The 20566-nt window shown below is 33.0% G+C and overlaps 1 protein-coding gene across 3 annotated transcripts in view; it reads right to left on the reverse strand.

Moving 5' to 3' along the window:
* Positions 1 to 20566, reverse strand: part of loco (regulator of G protein signaling family member locomotion defects) — a 248135-nt gene that overhangs the window by 35133 nt on the left and 192436 nt on the right. For 2 of the 3 annotated variants that reach the window (XM_081764563.1, XM_081764554.1), the window contains exons 3-4: positions 6157 to 6276; positions 3327 to 3476 (exon numbers count right to left, since the gene is read on the reverse strand). In XM_081764563.1, coding sequence (XP_081620689.1) covers positions 3327 to 3476; positions 6157 to 6276 — 270 coding nt within the window. The remainder of the gene's footprint in view (positions 1 to 3326; positions 3477 to 6156; positions 6277 to 20566) is intronic. The other variant, XM_081764572.1, reaches the window with a different exon arrangement.

Here is a 20566-nt window from a genome sequence, read left to right on the forward strand (position 1 = left end):
ACAGAAAATAACGGTATTACTATTCCACTCTATTTCTTCTACTAAGTAAATATAGTAGAGATAGGGTATCTTTATAATTCTTGTGAAAGCTTAACCTAACAAAACAATACCACCTTTATGGGATTCACAATACACACAATCATTTTTCTTTTCAGTCTTCAAATGTTAACCACAGATGTGGTAACAAAACTATTTAAGCTTGTACAAAATGTTTATATATACACACTATAAAACCCTATTTAAGGAATAGCTTGGGGATTTTCTTTCGTTAAATGGGTGTTTTCATTAAATTGGGTATTGATATAAAATAAATATATCATTAAAAAAATAAAAATAAAAACAAAAAAGGACTAAGATGAATACGAGATTTTATGAGGGAAATGAATTTTAATATTTTAACACGTTGTGTATTCTTAAAACAGTAGATCTGAATGATTTTGGTTTTCATAAAGAGATTTCAAAAATAATATAAAACATCTTGTTTCAAACAAACAGCTGTTAAATGGTAAACCACTATATCTAATCTGTTTTTAAAAATATGTATACTATACCGTTTTCACTTTCTCGAGGCTGAAAAATACCGTACTGAAACCCATAATAAAAATGGCCAAATTTATCAACTAAAAACTAACAAAAACTCGATGAGAAATAACTGTTAATATATTGTGGAGTTCAGAAGAACAGTACAAATATGAGTAAACTCACCTAGGCTATCGCATGTAAAGATTCTGATAATAAATTCAATACATTTAAATATTAATATTAAAAGAAACACAAGCAGAAAGACAGTTTTTCCATAAACCAAACATTACAACACTTTTGGAAAGTGTGTTTTTGTTACATGTCTTCAGTGTTTTTTTTTTTTTTTTTTTTCTTTCTTTCTTTTTTTTATGGGGAGAATTTACTAATAAAGTTTTCCTTAAATACGAATTTAAATGGCATTACGCATTATGCATTTCGGGGTAAATTAATCTTTCGTTAAATGCAAGAACATAAATTCGGGTTATAATTTTGGTTTATTACCTGATATAACTCTCTATTATTTGTAGGTTTGTAAAATTATAATATATTTATTTCCATCGACTGTTTATGTATAATATTATGTAATTATGTGCAATATAAAATTATCCCAAGTGTATTTAGACTAAATGAATAATAAGTAAATAAATAAATAAATAAATGAAAGATTGACCAATCCTTTCCGTATTGATAAGATAATTTAATATGATCTTTTAATCTTATGGCATATATTTCACACGAGAATTGGAAGTTTCTGCAAGTCTACATAACGTTTTTCCACTCACATGACAATATAACTCTAAGGTTGACCCCTCTGAAAAAGGTCTAATATGAATACACTTATTTCTGTGAAAATAACAGCTTTTGTGTTTGGAATCAATTGACGAAAATCGCGAACATATCGATGTATGTAGACTCTACTAATCTGAAGTCTACTGCACATTTTATTACAACTTGGATATTTGATTCTAAGTTAGCACGCCATGAAGATCGATAAAACGAATAAAGAAAAAGCCAACTTTATAGACGAGTCATACACGTGACTTGAAATGAAAAGTTCGCTTAAAAATCGTGAGAGGATACAACTTCCTTAGGCTGAACACCAACACGATTTTCCTCAGTTGGCGCAAAACACGTATGTCAATTATGCATGCATATATACACCACTCAGAAACGCGTAATACAATGCTTCATTCACTCAGTTGTACTGCTTCATTCACAATGTTATTTACTTCTCTTGTATATCTTACAAATTAAACCAAATTTGCTAACATTCATTCTTTACTCCAGTGTGGGTAAAATTCTCTTTCTTCAGTTGTACTCAAGCACAGAGCATCAACTTTGTTACATATGAAATGCATTGAATACTCGATATGTACAAATAAATGCATACTGCTTTCAATTCTTTCGTCAGAAGTAAACCGAAACCCAAATAAGACACCTAACTTATAAAGGTTTGAAGCTTCAGTTGGACCAAAAATGAGTCGCTGAAAGCTTCTTAAAGTTAAAAAATAAGTCATTAATGTAAATTTAAATCTCAGAATATTGTATGTTTCAATACTCAAATAAGGCAACGAAGTATTCTTAGTTTGAAAATATTTAACGGCCTATTTAACAAAAGGATGAGTATAAAAAATGCGTATCATGTACCAGAAACACAAGTTATCCAGGAGTCTCAGTCAATTTCATGGGAATACAACCAGAACAACACGTGATTTTTTTTTCCTAGGAAGGAAATACATGCGTAATGAAAATTCACTACTATTTTTGTACACAAAACAGAATATCAAAACTGGTAATAATGCGTGGTACTTATATTCGTGAGAATACTTATTTCCACTTCCGTAAAATCAATATAAAATTATAAATATAAAATAATGAAAAGTAGCTTCACAAGAACGATGATTTGAGTTCTTAGCGATATATCTATTGTAATTTATTAAAGGGTATAACTGATGAGGTTCTACTTTACGAAAATTTATGTGAAGATGATGCGGGAGGAGGGAGAGAGTACACTCTGCTTCTTGACGAAAGAGAGACCAAATGCCACTGATAGCTATCTTCCATCGCACACTTGAGGTTTAAGGAACCCAGAACACACAATATATTTTAAGGGAACAGAGATGAAAGGGATAACGCAGTATGAAAGTAATGTGTAAGTAAAAAATTTGGATTGTCTCTCTTTAAATGAAGTACCGTTTAGCTTGTTTTCTTTCTCCGAGCAACGGTTAGCAGTTCAGTTACTTGCGCACGAGAAGTGAATTCAAATAAATGTCGCGCAAGTAGCTTCATAAGTCAATTTATAAATGTCTTCTTTCTGGGGAAAAGAACGACAAACTCGTTGCCTCAACAATAAAATGGATTCAGAATATACCATACATATAGAGTTTCACATAAATCATTATAAAATATAATACGAACATGAAATGAAAATGAACATTAAAATAAGAAAAAATGAATTTCTATCTAATTTTCCTTGGCACCGTAAAACTCTGTCTTTCCTACATTTTATTTTCATTGTGTAGTTTATGTTTCATGCATGTTAAATTACACTCTAGAAGCAAAAAAGCCGTAAAAAAGGTTCGTTCACAAGTTTACATTGGATACAGTAAACTTGTGTATCCCTTATTGTACTTGTGTATCCCTTATTCTGTATATGAATTCTACAGAATTCATAGAATTTTATTAAGGAGCAGATTTTCAATTTGCAGTAAGCTCCTAATAGATTTTCTATTTGCAACTTGCAACTTCCAAGCAATCACATCGCTACATTAGACATGAAAATTAACATGACGGAAAAAGCTTACAGCAAATGTATGAAGTCCAGCGGGATCATCAAGCAACTTTTCAAAAGATGCTGCCCAGCTGCCAACTCGCCCAACATCAACACCACGCTCAGATGGAGTCTGTTCACTGTCCACTGTTCCACCATCATCCACACCTTCGGTTCCAGAATGCTGAAATACAATGAAGAAAAACAAAAGGTCAACAAAATGCCATGAAAGAAAACAGCATTTGATTTTATAATAATTGATTTTCAAAAAGTGGTCATAATTACATCAACAAATTTATTTTGAAAATTAAATATAAATTTGCTGATGTAATTATGACCACTTTTTGAAAATCTAGATTCAAACTCATAAGCTGAGCCAGACAAATAAGAATACTGTTCTTTGTCTCTTCCTGTAAGTTTTTCTTGTCAAATATTTTATGAGCGAGTCCTTATTTTTTTTTAATGAAAATTTTAAATTTAAAAAAAAAAACTTATCAGATAACAGCAAATCTTTAATTCTTTCACACCTTCGACCACATGATTAATCAGTAATAGGCACAGGATTCATTGGCATGAATTACGTATGGTAAACAACTTCTATGAAGAATTCTTTCCAAAAATTGCATTCGGGAAATTGCCATTTTTTTCTTTCTTCTTCAAAAGGTTCAAGAGACTTTTACATGAGAAGAGTTCAATACCTGTGTTTTACATACCGATATTTGACATTGAATATTTAATACTATTATTTTTTAAATTTATTTGTGGGAAAATTTGTGCAAATTTCACCAATAAATAAAGTGCTTTGGTTTCGCTGAACTCTGCATATACATGTACACCATAAATTTTAGTGATCAAATATTTGGAAATTGACTATCTGGTGCTGAATGAATTAAACAAATGTAGGAACTTAACATGTATCATCATTTAATAAAGATTAATTCTTAACTGAGGACTTTTTCTAAGAAGGAAAATTTTCCGCTTTACATTTCTTGCTGAAATAAAGAATGAATTGTTGAAATAAAGGATGAAATTTTCTTAGAAGTGTGCAATCAAGTCCAATAAAATATCAGTATACCTTTAAAACAGAATTTATCTATTGTAAGATGTCAAAAAATTGTATGAAAGGATTGTCTAAATACAGATTTTTATACTTCTGTATGTTTCACACTCAAGCCAAATCCAATTCCGAACTCTTAAGTAACAAATTCGATTCCAAAATAAGTTATTTAAATAAAGCGAAACAGTTTTAGTTCACAAAAATTGCATGACTCTTTACGGTTAGGCACACTTTAAAACCCTATAAAATACGAAAATTAACATCATATTACATTTTGCCATTTTACCACAGAAATGTTAATTAATAATCATACACTTCGTGCATTTAATAAGTAAAATATCCTATGAAATTTCTTATGTACCGGTAAAAAATATATATCGAACTTCAGGAGTGAATTCCAAAAAGAATCACTTTGAGTTGCCTTAGGATCAGAATGTGTTTAAACACTTTTACGCTTATAATGTTCTTATTCTATGTACAAAAACTCTTAGCATGACGTTTATCAGGGCAAAATTTAAGAGTTGCGATATATTGAATACTTTTTGGACAGACAGACGTAAGGAAACTGGAAACCATATACAGTATGTTTCAGCCGATATCACGGCCCTAGCAGATAGAATTATTAAGTAAGTTTAAATTTAATAAGTAACCTTAGAATATAAAAAATTAAGAAAATTTCAACACACGGTGTCATCAACAAAAGAAAGTAGCATATTTTATGTACAAACTGTATCATATAATACAACACATCATCTACGTATTTGACACGTGCAATGCCATGCAGAATACATAAACCGGTCATGAAAGCAGGGAACAAGAAATGTCAAGTACCTCTATTGACGCTTTTTCTTCTTCTGAATTTTTTTTAACGAAATATCCATATGCACAATACGAAATTGTAACAATCAACGTCCAAAATGGACTGTGTTCATTACATAAACAATACCATGTTATAAAGATAATCGCGATGACTTGATATAGCACAGCAAAGCAAGTTTTGATATTTCCTAGATTACTCGTACAGAATATGAATTAAAACAACCTTTAGTTCATTGCATCTCTTAATACTGACTACAAAGTGCTTTAGTCAATATCAACGATTGAAGTTATACTCCTATAACTATGCCACTCAAATTAAGAGCAAGTTCGCAATTGTGGCCTAAAATTTCAGGATTTTCCGAGGACCACCAAATTCTTTATACACTGTTTTGAATCTTAACATTTGTAGTTACAAGTATCAGACATAATCCCAGAAAATAGTTTTACACAGATAAATCATTTGAAATTAAAAGGGTAATATCAAAAAGTAGAATAACAAACCTGTTTTATTTCCATCTCAAATTAAGAAAATAAGGTAAAAGAAACTACGATAAAACTCAGAAAATTTATATTTCTAAGAAAATAATTTACAGAAGCTTTAACTATACAATAACATGAAAGCATAGCATAAACAATACAAAATGAAAAAAAGCATATGCAAGCAATAATTCACACTAAGTACAAACATCTGTTTTAATTTTTCTAAATCATATGTTTGGTATGTGACTAATTATACGATACGTCATTATAAATGATCTCATGCAAAGAACAGAATGGAGCTTACAACAAACACAAAAAGCAGAAACAGATACAAAATTGCACAACAAGTAATGAAGCAAGTAACACAGACCCACATATGAATGAACTAATTAGTTCTTACATACCATGCAAGACTAGCTATAACAGAGCAAATGGAAAATTAGGTTTGAACAGAAGCCAGAAATGCATAGCACACATGAGAATTAAATATCGAATTTTAAAAAAGTACCTTATACACATCATCATCTGATGCTGCTAAGTAAGTCGTAAAGTTAGGTGTCAGTCTCTTGTTTCCAAAACCTTTCCCAAAATAAATTCCTTTAACGTTCCTTTTAGAAGCCTGGTTATTCTGATTAGAACAAAGACAATAATGTATTACATTTATTTTAATGCCATTATACAATCATATAATCTTAATCATGCATGACAGGTGTCGGATTTAAGCAACAGTTAGATATTTTGTCAACAACCTTACAGCGCTATTTCTATGTACATATTATAGTTGTAACTTTTAAAAACAATAATAATTAATTCATACAAATTCGACGATCATTTTCACTAAGCTCATCTAACTCCAATGAACAAATACCCCCCAAACATCAATGAACATTCGTACTCACATATTTTCATACAATCACGCAAGTGAAGTAAATGCATTATCATTGAAACTGATTACGAAATCACCAGACATCTATCTGTCACCAACCGATCGTCTCGCATCATCAACACATTATCATATGCTAACGGGAGATTTGTTTCTACATTTAACCAAAGAATAATAGCTAGATTAAATTATGTAATACTATACGAAAGAAACTATTTAAAATACTTCTACAAAACGCAATCACGTTACGGGTACAGTAATTTCTGACAAAAAATATTCATAAATCAGTTTTACTATAAAAAAAGCCCACTACACTAAAATAACTAAACATAAAATAGTACCTGGAACGAATGAATAATAATAATAATAATAATAATATAATATAAATCATAATGAAAAAGGCAAAATATAAGCGTAATGTTTCAGTAACGAACTATAAGCATAATGTTTCATTTGATATGCAGTACAAATATTTCATTTTATTAATTATTATTTCAAAATCTAAGCAGAATATACTAAGTAACACAGCAGGTTTTCATGAACAAAATCCACCAGAAAATACGACAATAAGATAGTGATAGCGCCAAGTTACACTGCCGTTTCTCGACATTAGTAATTTTCTTACTTTAAACAGGTCTTCAATTACTATATATTGATGATATAACATTCTGTATGTTTGTATCAATACAAAAGCAATAACAAATGTTTTGGTTCCGTTCCTCAGAAGATCTTTTAAGAGACTGCAGAATTAGGGATGCACTCTTTCGATGTTCTGAAGCTATACAAATGATAGTTACTGCTAGTAGAATTTTCACTGAAGAGACCTAATGTCTATCATTTCTACACCTTTTAGATATCTAAATATAGGCATAGTAAACTAAGAAGTCTTTTTAAGTAGTTCTTTTTTCTTAACATATTGAGGCAATAGAATTTTTGCAAAAGAAATAACTTGTGGTGACAAAAAGACTAAGTCATGAACAAAACGTTAATAAACTTACTTGCACAGCTAAATCAAAACGAAAGCATCCAATGGGAGTTTTCTTCTTTGTTCCAGTGCACATAATACTATCAAGCTCAGAACTTACATGTATAAAATAATCCGGCTCCATTGCTTTTTGTCTTACTAAAACCTTGAGCAGCAATAATCTTTATTTCTCGCTGAACGTGCTCATACTCTCCTGTATGCGCACTTGTTTACGAAAGCTTATCATTCCAATTTACTACCTTTCGATTTACTACGGTTGGTATTGACACTCAACAGCAGCACCAAACAACGTAGGAATTCATTTCACTTATCTTTTTTGGTTATGCTTCAAGGGTTGTTGAAGCAAAATTAGGATTATGTTTCGCACAATATAGTTAATGCAAAAATAAATCAAATATTATGTATCATTGCATCATTCCGCATGACTAACAAAAATATAGTCACTTCTGATAATTAAGTCGTGCTGCTTTCATGTTATTTATTTTTCGTATTATACACGATCGCTACAGCTCGGAAAAAATCGCATACAGTATATGTACTTTGAACAATAGGTTTTGCTCTGCCACACGTTAGGCTTTGTAACACAATGAAAACTTCGTTATCAACAATCCACTGGTAGGACTAGTTAACTCTTTCACAAGCTTGCAAACAGGAATTACTCTGGTACAAAAGAGTTCCCCATCGCTTCTAGAAATCCATCAATTGGATCTTTCGTGCACAGGGTCTGTGTGTTACGAACAACAAATAAACAAACGTATGTTTTGCATCTTAATTACTTCACTACTGCTGTAAATAACAGGTAATTAGTTTGACGTGTACAGTACTAATTGCTTCCTAATGCGTCTTTTCAAGTAAATAAAACTGTATCTAGAACTTTAAAATTAGAAATCAAAACATGTATATATCTTACTAACCAAACTCAAAGGAAATATATCATTCTATGAAAATACCTTACCACCGTTCAACTTTCAGTATTCCTAGATTCTAGCAGCATATTTGTATTATATCGTGCTAGACGTAATATTCTGAAAATACCGACTGGATCACCACTAATGACATAATTATATTTCTCTTGGCTTTCTTAAGAGTATAAGAACAACTACAATCACACCACTAATAAATGATGCATGTGTGAAGGCAGTGGAGTATGTAAGGGAGGTTCGGTTGACACCCTTGAGCAAGATATTATGGAAAATCTGATATTATATATAAATCATGCTTGTTCTGAAAGAATATGAGATAAAGTGCTGAATCGTCTCCTCCCCCTCCTTAATGTCATTCTGTGTACGCCACTGTGTGAAGAAATTGCGATATTTTGAATGGTTGTAATGGACACACATACTAAAGTCGAGTACGACATCATCTGCGAGTATTGATGATGTATTCCACAACTCGGAGAAACATTAAGAACATAATTAACTTTAAACCTATCTACCGAATTGCGAAAATGATTCAAAGTTGTATAATATCCCAATTAAAAATTTTGAATTTCTATTTTCATTGAAAGTAAATTGAAAAGTAATTCAGAGTCTTGTTTAAACTGCAGAAAATAGTTAGTTAATTAATTGGCCTGAATTATAAGAATGCATGAGGGAACATTGGAGAGGGAGCTACAATGCATCTGCGATACAAGTAGAGTCCTCATCTTTTAAGAAAATAAGCGCGAATTTGATCCCATTGATATGAAGTGTTGGGAATTCTTTTTCCCAAATCATAGCCATAATATTGTGCGAGAAATTAAAGGAAAAACGTTGCATATGTTTGTCCTGGTGGCTCAGTTAAGCTAATTGTTCAACTTCGTGATACATCTGACTTGTTTCCCAGTGAGCATATTGAATTTATGGTGCATGAAATCAACGCTTAGAGAAATAACGGTGTTATGTAACAAGCCACGGCAAGTACATGATGGAATACGGAACAAATAAGCAGAATTTCATACATTTAACACTTTCGTTTGCTAATTAACAATTACCACATTACCAATTTTTTAAACGATCTGCTAGAATTTCTTAATTCATCCTTTGTTTCTTCAAATATTGCAGTAATTCTTTCCTACTAAAACTATGGGAAATATGATATTAAATGTTAATTGTAAGACCATACTTCTTTGTTACTGCAAGTGAAATACCAAAATTAAAATTTCAATGCTTCCATCTCAATTTATTTTCTTTAACTGATCCTTTCACTCTTATCATCTTAAATCCCTGCTCCGCCAAACTTGACCATTCGCTTTAAATTGAAATTACATTTATACACACGTAATTAGTACAATTTAGTTAAAAGTTTCATCCGACCACTTGGATTGCATAGCATCATGACTTAACTTGTAAATTCTCATAAAATTTTGTGGATTTGATTGGTGATAGTGCTGGAGGTGGCTTTTAAACTGACAAATGTTATTTTCTATTACTTTTTCTCTTACATGTGTATATCTGCACAAAAAGTAAGTCTTGTCTTACCTGTATCAATCCCAAGTAAAGTTGAGAATAACTTCCAGCCATTCCAAATGATTTTTCAGCATTCAAATATCCATATTTTACTTTCAATTATAATTATTGATTACTCATATTTTATTAAAACATAGGCATAACTGATATCATTAACAAAGAGGGATACTAAAGAAATTTGTTGAAAATGGAAGTTGCCAAAAGTGTAAGTATTTATTTTGGAAAATATTTAGTTTGCAAGCATTTAAAGTATATATTATAGAACACTGAGAAAAAATACCCACATAAATGTGTATATGCGTCTTGTTTGTGGAGTATGTTGTACACGAGCGCAAATTTATTTGACTTGGTTGGGAGCTATTTTCGTGACAGCAACTTTTTTTTTTTTATAGCTAGAATCTAGTAACATAATACTGTAAAACGGCATAATTCAAGATTTTTTTATTACACAACAGCTACCGTACATTCATACAACATGCAAAATTATTGCTGTATAGTTGTAGCTGCATCTTCGATTTGTAACTAAGGGGTGATCAACATTGATCTCTGATGATGCCATCCATCCTGACAAAGGACTAGAACAGTGTTTGGAGGGAACGCAGGAAATGGCTGAAATCTATTTTTCATTTGATTGTTTTTTTCTCAGAAAACTCAAACTGTTGCATGCATAATACAGTACCGGCTAAAGTTTTTGAACGCCCCGGATTTGAGTAAGTACCTACTGCAGACCTAATATTTTGGCATGAGAACTTTGCTGCCGTATGTCAGAGGTATTCCTGTCCGAAGCATAAAATTTGACGACAGATGAATCGGAATCTGAGATACTGCAGATGATATATCTAATTATAATTCTTGAAATGGGCACATAAAAAGACAAAATGCGACAAATATTGCATATACGACAGATATTGTATAAACAAAAATGTGGAAAGTGATGCAATATATTAGTTTTAAAAAAGATATAAACACACACGCGTCAATGTAGCATGAGAAATTGGAAAGATAAACAAGTTATACGTGTTTTGTACTGCTTTATACCTTGTTGATGTGTTGTTTGTAAACGCCAAAAACACCATATTTTGAAACTGTTTAGAATAGTTGCGTATGCCCAATCGTTGCTCGTTGGAAGAGCAACGACAAGCAGAACATAAACGCTTCCAACAAGTGACAATCACAAACAGAATTCCATATACTGGCCGTTGTAAATATTTCTCAAAATATGGTAATTTTGGCTTTTTAAACGTTAACATATCAACAAGGTATAATAGACCATTGTTAGAAAGCCCTTTAATAAAATAATAATAATAATAATAATAATAATAATAATAATAATAATAATAATAATAATAATAATAATAATAATAATAATAATAATAATAAAATCGAAAAACATAATGTTACATTGTTCAGCGGCAGCTTATTAACCTCGTAACAGATTTCAAGTTTGAACACAGTGCCAAACATCCTTTTCCTTATAGATATTTAAGAGATACAAGTATATCTTGAAATTTAGTTCCAATGAATGAGTCTAGTTATTTTGTCACTTAAACGCTCTCAACTTAAGTGCAAGGTTTCAGTTTCAAACATGTCAGCTATGTAAAGAAAGCATTGGACGATGTGTGTTTCATTTTATTCTCATGTAAATATGTTTCCTTACCTTCTTCATTTTTGATCTATTTACTCTTTAAACTTTTTCCATTCGGAAATTTAAACAAAAAGTTTAATTCTCTCTTCCATTATAATATTTATGAAAGTCAATATAAAAGACAACCATTGTTAAGTTCTACGTGAAGCTCCAGTCTTCGGAACCCACCGGAAGTAAAAAAAAATGCCGGTAGTGCTTGCGAAAATACGTCATGGTTGACCTATTCATTTTCAGCAAAATGAATTGGCGTGGGAGACCCAGGTTCGATTCCCGGCGGGAGCTCATGTGGTTCGGACTCCACGTTAATCAGTAAGTCCGCTCTCATATAGCCTCGCTGCAGAAAGGAAATCAAACTCAACTCAAAAAATGAAGCAAAATGAAGATTAACAAGAACATGCCACTATGTTTAAAATTTTTGCCCACTAATAATTATTATACAGTTGCTAAGAACTTAATAAAAAAATAAATTCTTACGTATATTGTGAATGAAAATACAAAAAAAAAAAAAAAAAAAAATCCACTTTATACAGGACACTTATAAATACCACTTTATACCATAGATTAATTTATAGATCTCTCAAAACAAGAACAAGAAGTCTATTATATAGTAATTTTAATAGAATGGAAGTACAGAAATATATAATGAATTTTACAAAAGTTATAAAATATCCATCTCAATCTCAAAGGAAATTAGATGTCCACACCACACGTTCCTCAGAACTGTATTACAAATCAGGTAAACATGAAGTTTCTTGTCCAAGAATTTCTTTTACATCTACTTCCCCAAGGACAATTCTCGTTACGTATTTTCCAACCACCTGTCCCTTGCATAACACACATTCGATTATAACCACTCTTTTTCATGTTAACAATAATTTCGATTCATTTATTACAGAAACTCGTAAAATTATCAGACAATTATTTCGTTACGTCTTTATGTGAAAACATGGACTAACGTGGAAAACCCCTTATGGCAGGCATATGCAGGTCGCTACCAATTAAGGATATAGTTGTATGATTAATGCCTATTTCAAAGGAAATAATAAAGAGAATTGGTAATCTACGCATTAGGAAACGGAAATACATTACAATTCCTGCCTTTTCGTACTGTTGAGCAAGTTTCACTGAAAATAATTTAATATAGATGAGCTGTCTCTCACTTGCAACGCACAAGTGCTTGGTGCTGGTAATCAGTGTGTGTTTTAATTAGAAATCTACTGAACAGTTTCAGGCATACAAAGAAACAAGTACACATCCTGAAAGGATATGGGGAATAACATCTTCTTCCTAAGCATTACGTTAATACTCAATAAAATTACATCTTATATCACTTTCAAGTCTCTCCTAATAGGAGTTTATTTCTCTGGGTGCAGTCTTGCAAAGGAATATAGAAACAAAATTCATTTTTATTTATGTGATGACTATTCACAGGCAGCTCACAGATTAAAAACGAACTCCTTAGCGTTTCTGCCTACTTGATCAGAAGTCGGCTCTTAACTAAGTCCTTTGTAGTTAAAACATATTGGTTTCCACTGTCTTTGCTCTTTGGCTTTATAGACCTATTGATAATACAAAATGCACCTCTTTTAAAGTATCATGGGTGCCATTATTCGAAAATATAAATAAAAGAGCTAATATCCTACAACTTTTCAGAAATTAATAAAAAAAAATATTCTCACTAATAATAGATCCTGTGATCATTCGCACAAAGGAAAAATGATCGATTGATTGAAATTTAATTTCCCTTTTCGGCACCCAGGCTAAGTAAGATAGGGCCTACTGTTTGAAAGTGAAATCCGAATCATTACTCGGACACATGCTCCCACCGGGGATCAAAGTCAAGAACATGGACACAGAAAATACGCGCGTTAGCCTCTTCGCCACGAAGAAGCACATAAACAAAATTATAGAAGTCTCTAAATTTAAAGTAAATTACAGCATGTTAGGATGTAACTAAGGATATTTAAAAATATCGAGAATTTTTTAGTCAGGATAACTGACATTGGAAGATTCTAACTCGACTTTCCACTCTTAAACAGTATCTAAACTTGCTTATACCGAATTGATTAATTCAGTAAACAAAAAATATACATATCACTAAAGAAGTGCTGTGCACAGGCTGAATCTTTTACTTTACTTTTAAATGTACTTTAATCTAGATGTACTTATCTTTTAAAAAATGAATAATCTAGAAGAGAGACGACGACAGCACTAAGGGAACGTAAATTAAACACACGCACACAGAGAAAAGTTGCAACGGTTTATTACACTACAGTAGACAGGGAAGTTTTAAACAATTACTGCCATCAGTTAACTTCCCGTTCAATCATACTGTGAAGGGTTCTCCACTAAGAACACTATATTTTCGCTTATTTCAGTCTAATGTACATTCAACCATTCATATTTATACTACTCTATAATCAAATTTTACTATGAAAATGCAACTTTTTCAATAGCGCCTCCAACATTACGGAGAACATAAAAAGAAATAAAGGGCCTGAATAAGAAAAATACACAAATGCAATGAACAGTGGCAATTTAGAGAAGCATTTGCCTGGCTAATGTGAGTGTCCATCGACATTCGACAATCAACTTCTCTGTTTCTTTTCCTTTACTTCATTCATACACAATGGTAATGAAAAGATAAGCATATCAAATCATTGAAATTTTACTGTTCTCTTACTTCATTGTGAATTTGAGTTAATTATACTATAACTAACTAACTAACTCTATGGCCTATGGAACCCGGAGGTTCAGTGCCGCGTTCACAAACGCTCTCCACTGACTTCTATTCTTAGCTAATTGGATCCAGTTTCTACTTTCTAATTATACTATATACAGGTAAAAATCTACTACACGGAACAAAGTTGGAACGGCTCACCAACTTCGTGACCCGGAGGCAGGCAGACCAGATGACACCAGGAGATGAACATTTGAAGAGTGTGCATAAAGTTGCTAAAGAAATTTTAATAGATATGATTCTCTTTTTTTACAAAATATATATTTTTCTTCCACTCTTGTTGCGGTGTTTGTGATCGAAGCATTGCAAAGTCTATCTCTCTATTTAAAAGAAGTCGTCCTGAGTGTTTGACCAACGCCAAGGCCGCTTAAACTAGAAACCTACGATCTGGACAGCGCACGGAATTTGTGACATAATGCACCACTTAGGAAGGATTTTGCAAGTTCGACGAGGAAGGGGGGGGAAACAAGGGTGGAAGTTATTACATTAACATGTTCATATCTCGGAACATTACAAGATTAGACATGAAAATTGGTATTTAGACTTATCATTTAATATATTAAATATTATTTCAGCGCTTTCAGATATTTGATCTAGAAAAAGGAAAAACAGGTGGGGTGTCTCATTAAGATATCCATACTAGGCATTCGACGTGTTTGGACGAATGAGAGGTGCAGAAGGAAGAACGTCAAGTATTGCCCGCAACAACATGTGGGGGCATTTGCCAGTCAGAGTATAAACACTTGAGAATCACAGGAAAGAAAAGCTACGTATTTTTCGTTGTAGGAGGGGGGGGGGACTTGTACAGAATTTAAGAGATTTAACACCTAAGGTCAAACAATGTTTTGTCAGATCTTTTTCTGTAGTTTGTGTTTACAACCAATGCATTGTTTTTCAGTATGAGATAATAAATAAATCTGAAATAGACCTAGTCAAGACGTGGTACCTTGATTAAGAGATGTCACGCCGGGAATCAAACACACAAGTATTCGTGCTCGAGCAGTAGACATTATGAATCCAATATAAAATTCTGTAGTAATACTGTAGAGTGGCTGCTTTCTGGTCTTCGGGTCTGGGAAGCGACACCCAGACCCATGCGACCCGGACAAAAGTCATGACCCAAGTGGCCTGGTTGAACCGTGTCTTCACTGATATGAAGTATTTATTGTTAAGGTGGATCACTAGGTGTTCCCAGTGCTATGCTAAACGCTGCTTAAATAGTGTGGCGTTGCCAGATAGTGTCGAGTGTTTACTGATGCCAGATAATAAAGGAAGTAATCATGGAATTCTGCTTGGATACTTACTAGAGAAATTAGTTTTCGACCCTTACCGCAATTGTGTTTCTCGAACTGGAACGCTATAATCCAGGAATTTCCTTATTGTGACTACTACAGTAAACGTACAAATTTGGCAACAAAGCATTATGGCGTTCTGCGCAAGTTTCGTCTCAAAATCTATTTCCTTAATTGTAAATTAATATTTATACAAAATATGAAACATAACACGAAAAACGGTAAAACAATATATCTATTTCGTAATAAGATCGTTATTTTAAAATACTTTACACATACAAATAAACATTTCGTAAAACTGAGCACTTGTAAAATTTACAGCAAGTGCCATCTCGTGTGCTCATTGTAAAACGAATCAAATATTTTCTTTTATTTGTTACATTTTTCGATATCAGGAGACACAACCAAATAAGTCAGTGTCTTGTGCTGTAGCTGAAACATTATTCTATTTTATAGTACAATATTTATAATATGTAACGTTTCATTGCGCAGTACTTAAGGCAATGAGCTAAAATATGTACTGACTTCCGGGTGATGATCCAGCTTAATTTTTTGTAAGATTTCAAAAATGGAAACAGTATGTTAAATAAACATTAAGAATATCAGTATACTAAACGTGTCTATAGTTAGAGAAAAATATACTTTTTAAGCGAAATACGAATAATAATAATAATAATAATAATAATAATAATATAACGTAAGGTCAAAATCGGTGCTTGCACATAATACATAAATAGCCTTAATTAGGAAGCAATTCTTACAGAAATTACTGCTACATCAGGCAAATTCATCGTAATTTATGTTACGCACAGACTACGTGAAATAACAGTATATTGATTTTATAAAATCTGATATATTGTTGAGTTCATAGGACATTCTTTCCGTTCTACAGAGCAGCACGTTGTTAAATATGCGTACACACGAGCAACCATTCTCATCAAGCAATTAAACTATCGAAGAAAGAACTATTTAAATTGCAACTATATGCGGGTTCTCTTATTGCCAACTTCTTTTAATCTAATCGCCGGTTAATTTACCCAGTAAAGTTATTTTTATTATCTTTAGGAAAAACAAGTCTCTTTTGTGACCCAATAAAGTTATCTTTAAGAGGAAAAAAAATATATTTTGTGAGTTCTCGAATAATAAAGAGTTAAGGAAAAGACTTATAAAATGTTTTGTGTAGAATATTATACTCTACGAGACAGAAGTCCGTACATTCCGAAGAAGCGATGAAAAACGACTGGAAGCTTTCAAAATGTGGGTGTGAAATTACAGTTCATGGACGCTATTAAAGCAAAAATCGTGCGTGAAGACCCACAAGTTAGCTGAAAACTGTGGTGCATGAGAGCTTCTCAGTAGGGATGCGCACGAGACGAGACAGTATTTTCCCGACAAAATTCGAGTCGAGACACGGCTTCCAATAGAGAAATATACATTTTTCGAGTCGAGACATCACTTTTAAAGCACATTTTCGAGAAGAGACAGCCACAAATCTTGTCTCGTGCGCATCCCTACTTCTCAGTTGCGGCAAATCGCCTTCAATAATGGCAAAATACTTAATACTATATTATTATTATTACTGTCCTGATTAGCCGATTGGTTAGCACGCGTACCTTTTGCGCACATGATTTTCAGTTGAAACAGATTTATTGGTGACAGCTCAGCACTGTGAGGAAAGGTGGGAGTTATTTGAATTCAGATGTATCAAACTTCGCGCTAGAAAGAAAGAATGACGCTGGCAATGCCACGCGACACCAACAAGGGAGTGTTGGTTGATTTGGAGTTTAATGCAGGGGCGGCTTTAAAATTGTAATTTTAGGTAGACCCGCTCCCTCGCTTATGGATACATATACACATTTGATTGATTAATGACAGTAGGAAATTACTTTTACAGTAGTGGTTGATGTTATTTGTTAAATAATTATCTATCATTAATATAAATAGTGGAAAATATATTTATCCTTTATTATATCTTTTAATGTTTATATATTTTTTCAAAATTTTTGGGTAGGTCCGTGCCTACCCAGTCTACCCACTAAAGCCGCCGCTCGTTTAATGCCCCTTTTCTTGTAAAGGCTACATGAGCCGTGCATCTACGACTTAAATTCGGATCCGAACCATATGTGGCCTTTGATTAAAATGGGGTCCCGCGTTAGATTCCCGATGGGAGAGTATTGAACGCATTACGGTGGTTCGGATTCCACCTTAAACTGTAGATGCTGAAGAAGAACGTTCAGCTTAAAGAAACAAACAAAAAACTGAACCTATCGGAATCAGGTCCGGGTCTCCCTTGTCGAAAACGCTATGGCAATCATACAGCCATCGAATAGCTAGTACATGCTACACGAAAGATAAGACGTGAGGGACATGTCACCTGCTACTACGGCAAATAATTTAAAGCTGACGCCGCAGTTATAGCGTAACAAAATATTAGGGTGCTTAAGGTTTTAAGAACAATGAATTGAACACAGCACGTCAATCCTCTAAAACGAACAGAAAAAAAACTGCGGAAATGGATAAATGTAACACCTGGCTTTACTATAACACCTGCTGTCTCTAAATCGCCAAATGGAAGAGAGGTGGTTGAAATTTGTCTCTATCGCGCTAGATTTGAGGGCAAAGAATAAAGAAATTAAACAGAGAGTGTATACCAAATTTTGTGTACACTACGGCAAAAGTACAACAATCATTTATAATGATAAAGTAGAATGTATGCTTCAATTACTTATTAAATGTGTCAGCGAATGACATAAATATTTCTTGTGAACGTTAGTTTATACATTACAATAAACATTCGACTGTAGCAGTCTTTTCAAGACCAAATTAGTGATTTCGAAATTCTTACAAGGAACTAAAATAAACCAATAAACAATAACGTTACATTTACATAAAGGAAGATGCGAAAATGATGTTCCAGTCTCCTTAGCTGAAGTTGGTCTCCCTGAAAGAGCACAAATTTTCCCAAGAACATTACACAGGACCAGATGCTGGACATATCGCAAAGTACCGACTGGCGGTCCTCCGAAAGAAATAAGGGGGGGGGGACCAAAATTACAAATCAGAACAATACTCATTGTTTTTCACGATGAAAGAACTGTGCCTGCTAGTGGATAAAATAACTCTGTAGTTTTTGATTAAACATCAAAAATAAATAAATAAATAAAAAATAAAATGGTACATCGATGAAAATTGTTTAGTAATATTCTTCCTTCTTACATTTACATCCAATGACGAAACAAACCACATCGCTTAAATTTTTGTACAAGTTTTTTATTTTATTTCAAATCTATATATTCTAAGTAATTGGTGTAGATAATTCAAAATCTTAGAATTCTTAATATATAGTGCGCTAGATTTCGAATCAATTAGTAACACGTAGTTATATGCCGGAGTACAATTTCAAATTTTAAAAAGTAACAAGAGGGATAGAATCAAATCCACATTGATAAATCTACCAGACGCCACAACCACTAAGAACGACTGCTACTAATGTGATACACACAGAGCTGATTTACCTTCCAGCCAGGGATGAAATGGGACGTGTACGAGAGTATACGGTGTATACTACCTAAAATTTTTATAGTCCATCGTATACTCACCTTAAATTTACGAAAGAGTGAGCGTATTGGAGTGCGTATACGCCAACTAGTCTAGCGTATACACTGTACTTTTGAAAACGATCGAGCGTATACCTACCAAAAATTCTAGCACTACACCACTGCTTCCAGCTATGAACTACAGGCAGTTAATACTTTTGAGAAGCTTTAGTGAGATGGAATGAAATTTCTGGTTTTAAGTCCGAGTCTGTTATTTGACTAATGGATAATTAATGAAAGGATTGGTGGAATAAGAATGTATGGCCGCAACGGGAGGAAACGGGAGAACCGCAAGAAAACCCACAGACACAATGTTGTCCACCCAACCTCACAGATGGCCTGGAATCATAACGAGGAACTTCTCGCACCAGAGAGAGCGCTCTTGCAGTAAATCACCGCGCCAGAAGGCTTTAAGTTCCAACATTATTTTGAAGTGATTTATCTTACATCAATAAATCTCTTTTGATTTGATCAGGCTCCTTTCTTCCAGTGGAATCCTTTGGGGACGCAAAGGTTGTAGTAGTGTTGAATTCAGGCATGTTTAAGGGGGGCTGAGCCCCTAGAATATCTACACACATGCATTGAAATATTTGCTTTTTCCTGTTTAATTTTTTTTTCGGAAATAACAGTGTCTTAAAATATTATTATTTTTTTTTTTAAATTAGTTTCTTCTTTAGACCAACTTAAATTGTTCTAATTACAAGGAGAAAATGGTAATATATTGGTTATTGCAACCGATCAGATAATAACAAGTGGTACTTTTGTTGCAACAGATTCTTGCTGCTCTACTGCAATCTAAAGCAGACCCCCCCCCCCTTGTACAAAAGTCTAAATTCAACACTGGGGTGGAGGACAACGTCACAATACTCTCGAGACTCCTCCATGAATACAAACGAGAAATTTAAAAAAAATGAACTCAAATTGTAAACCATGCAGATAATAATATTACTTCTACAGTTTTAAACAATACTTGTTATACCAACTACATTCAGTTAATGATAAGTAACCTACACATCTTCCGTACAAAAAATACTTCTCTATATAAGCGATCTGCATCATCAAATACAACAAAAACACTGATATGGGGGAGAAAAATTCTTACGTTATGAACATCTTCAATCACTTCATCCAATACTCCAACAATATTCAGGGTCGCTCCTGCGAAGACCATCATCATTACAACTACACTTCATGCTCTTATAGGTTAACCAATGATCACGTTAAATAAGAAGTCGCGACTCGTACATCGGAAACACATTCTCTCACACGCACACACATAAAGTTTCCAACAGCATCCATAGAGACGAGCAAAACAACAACATTTAAACAT

The sequence above is a fragment of the Thermobia domestica genome, chromosome 1, assembly GCF_964235325.1.
Source record: "Thermobia domestica chromosome 1, izTheDome1.hap1.1, whole genome shotgun sequence".
Lineage (NCBI taxonomy): Eukaryota > Metazoa > Arthropoda > Insecta > Zygentoma > Lepismatidae > Thermobia > Thermobia domestica.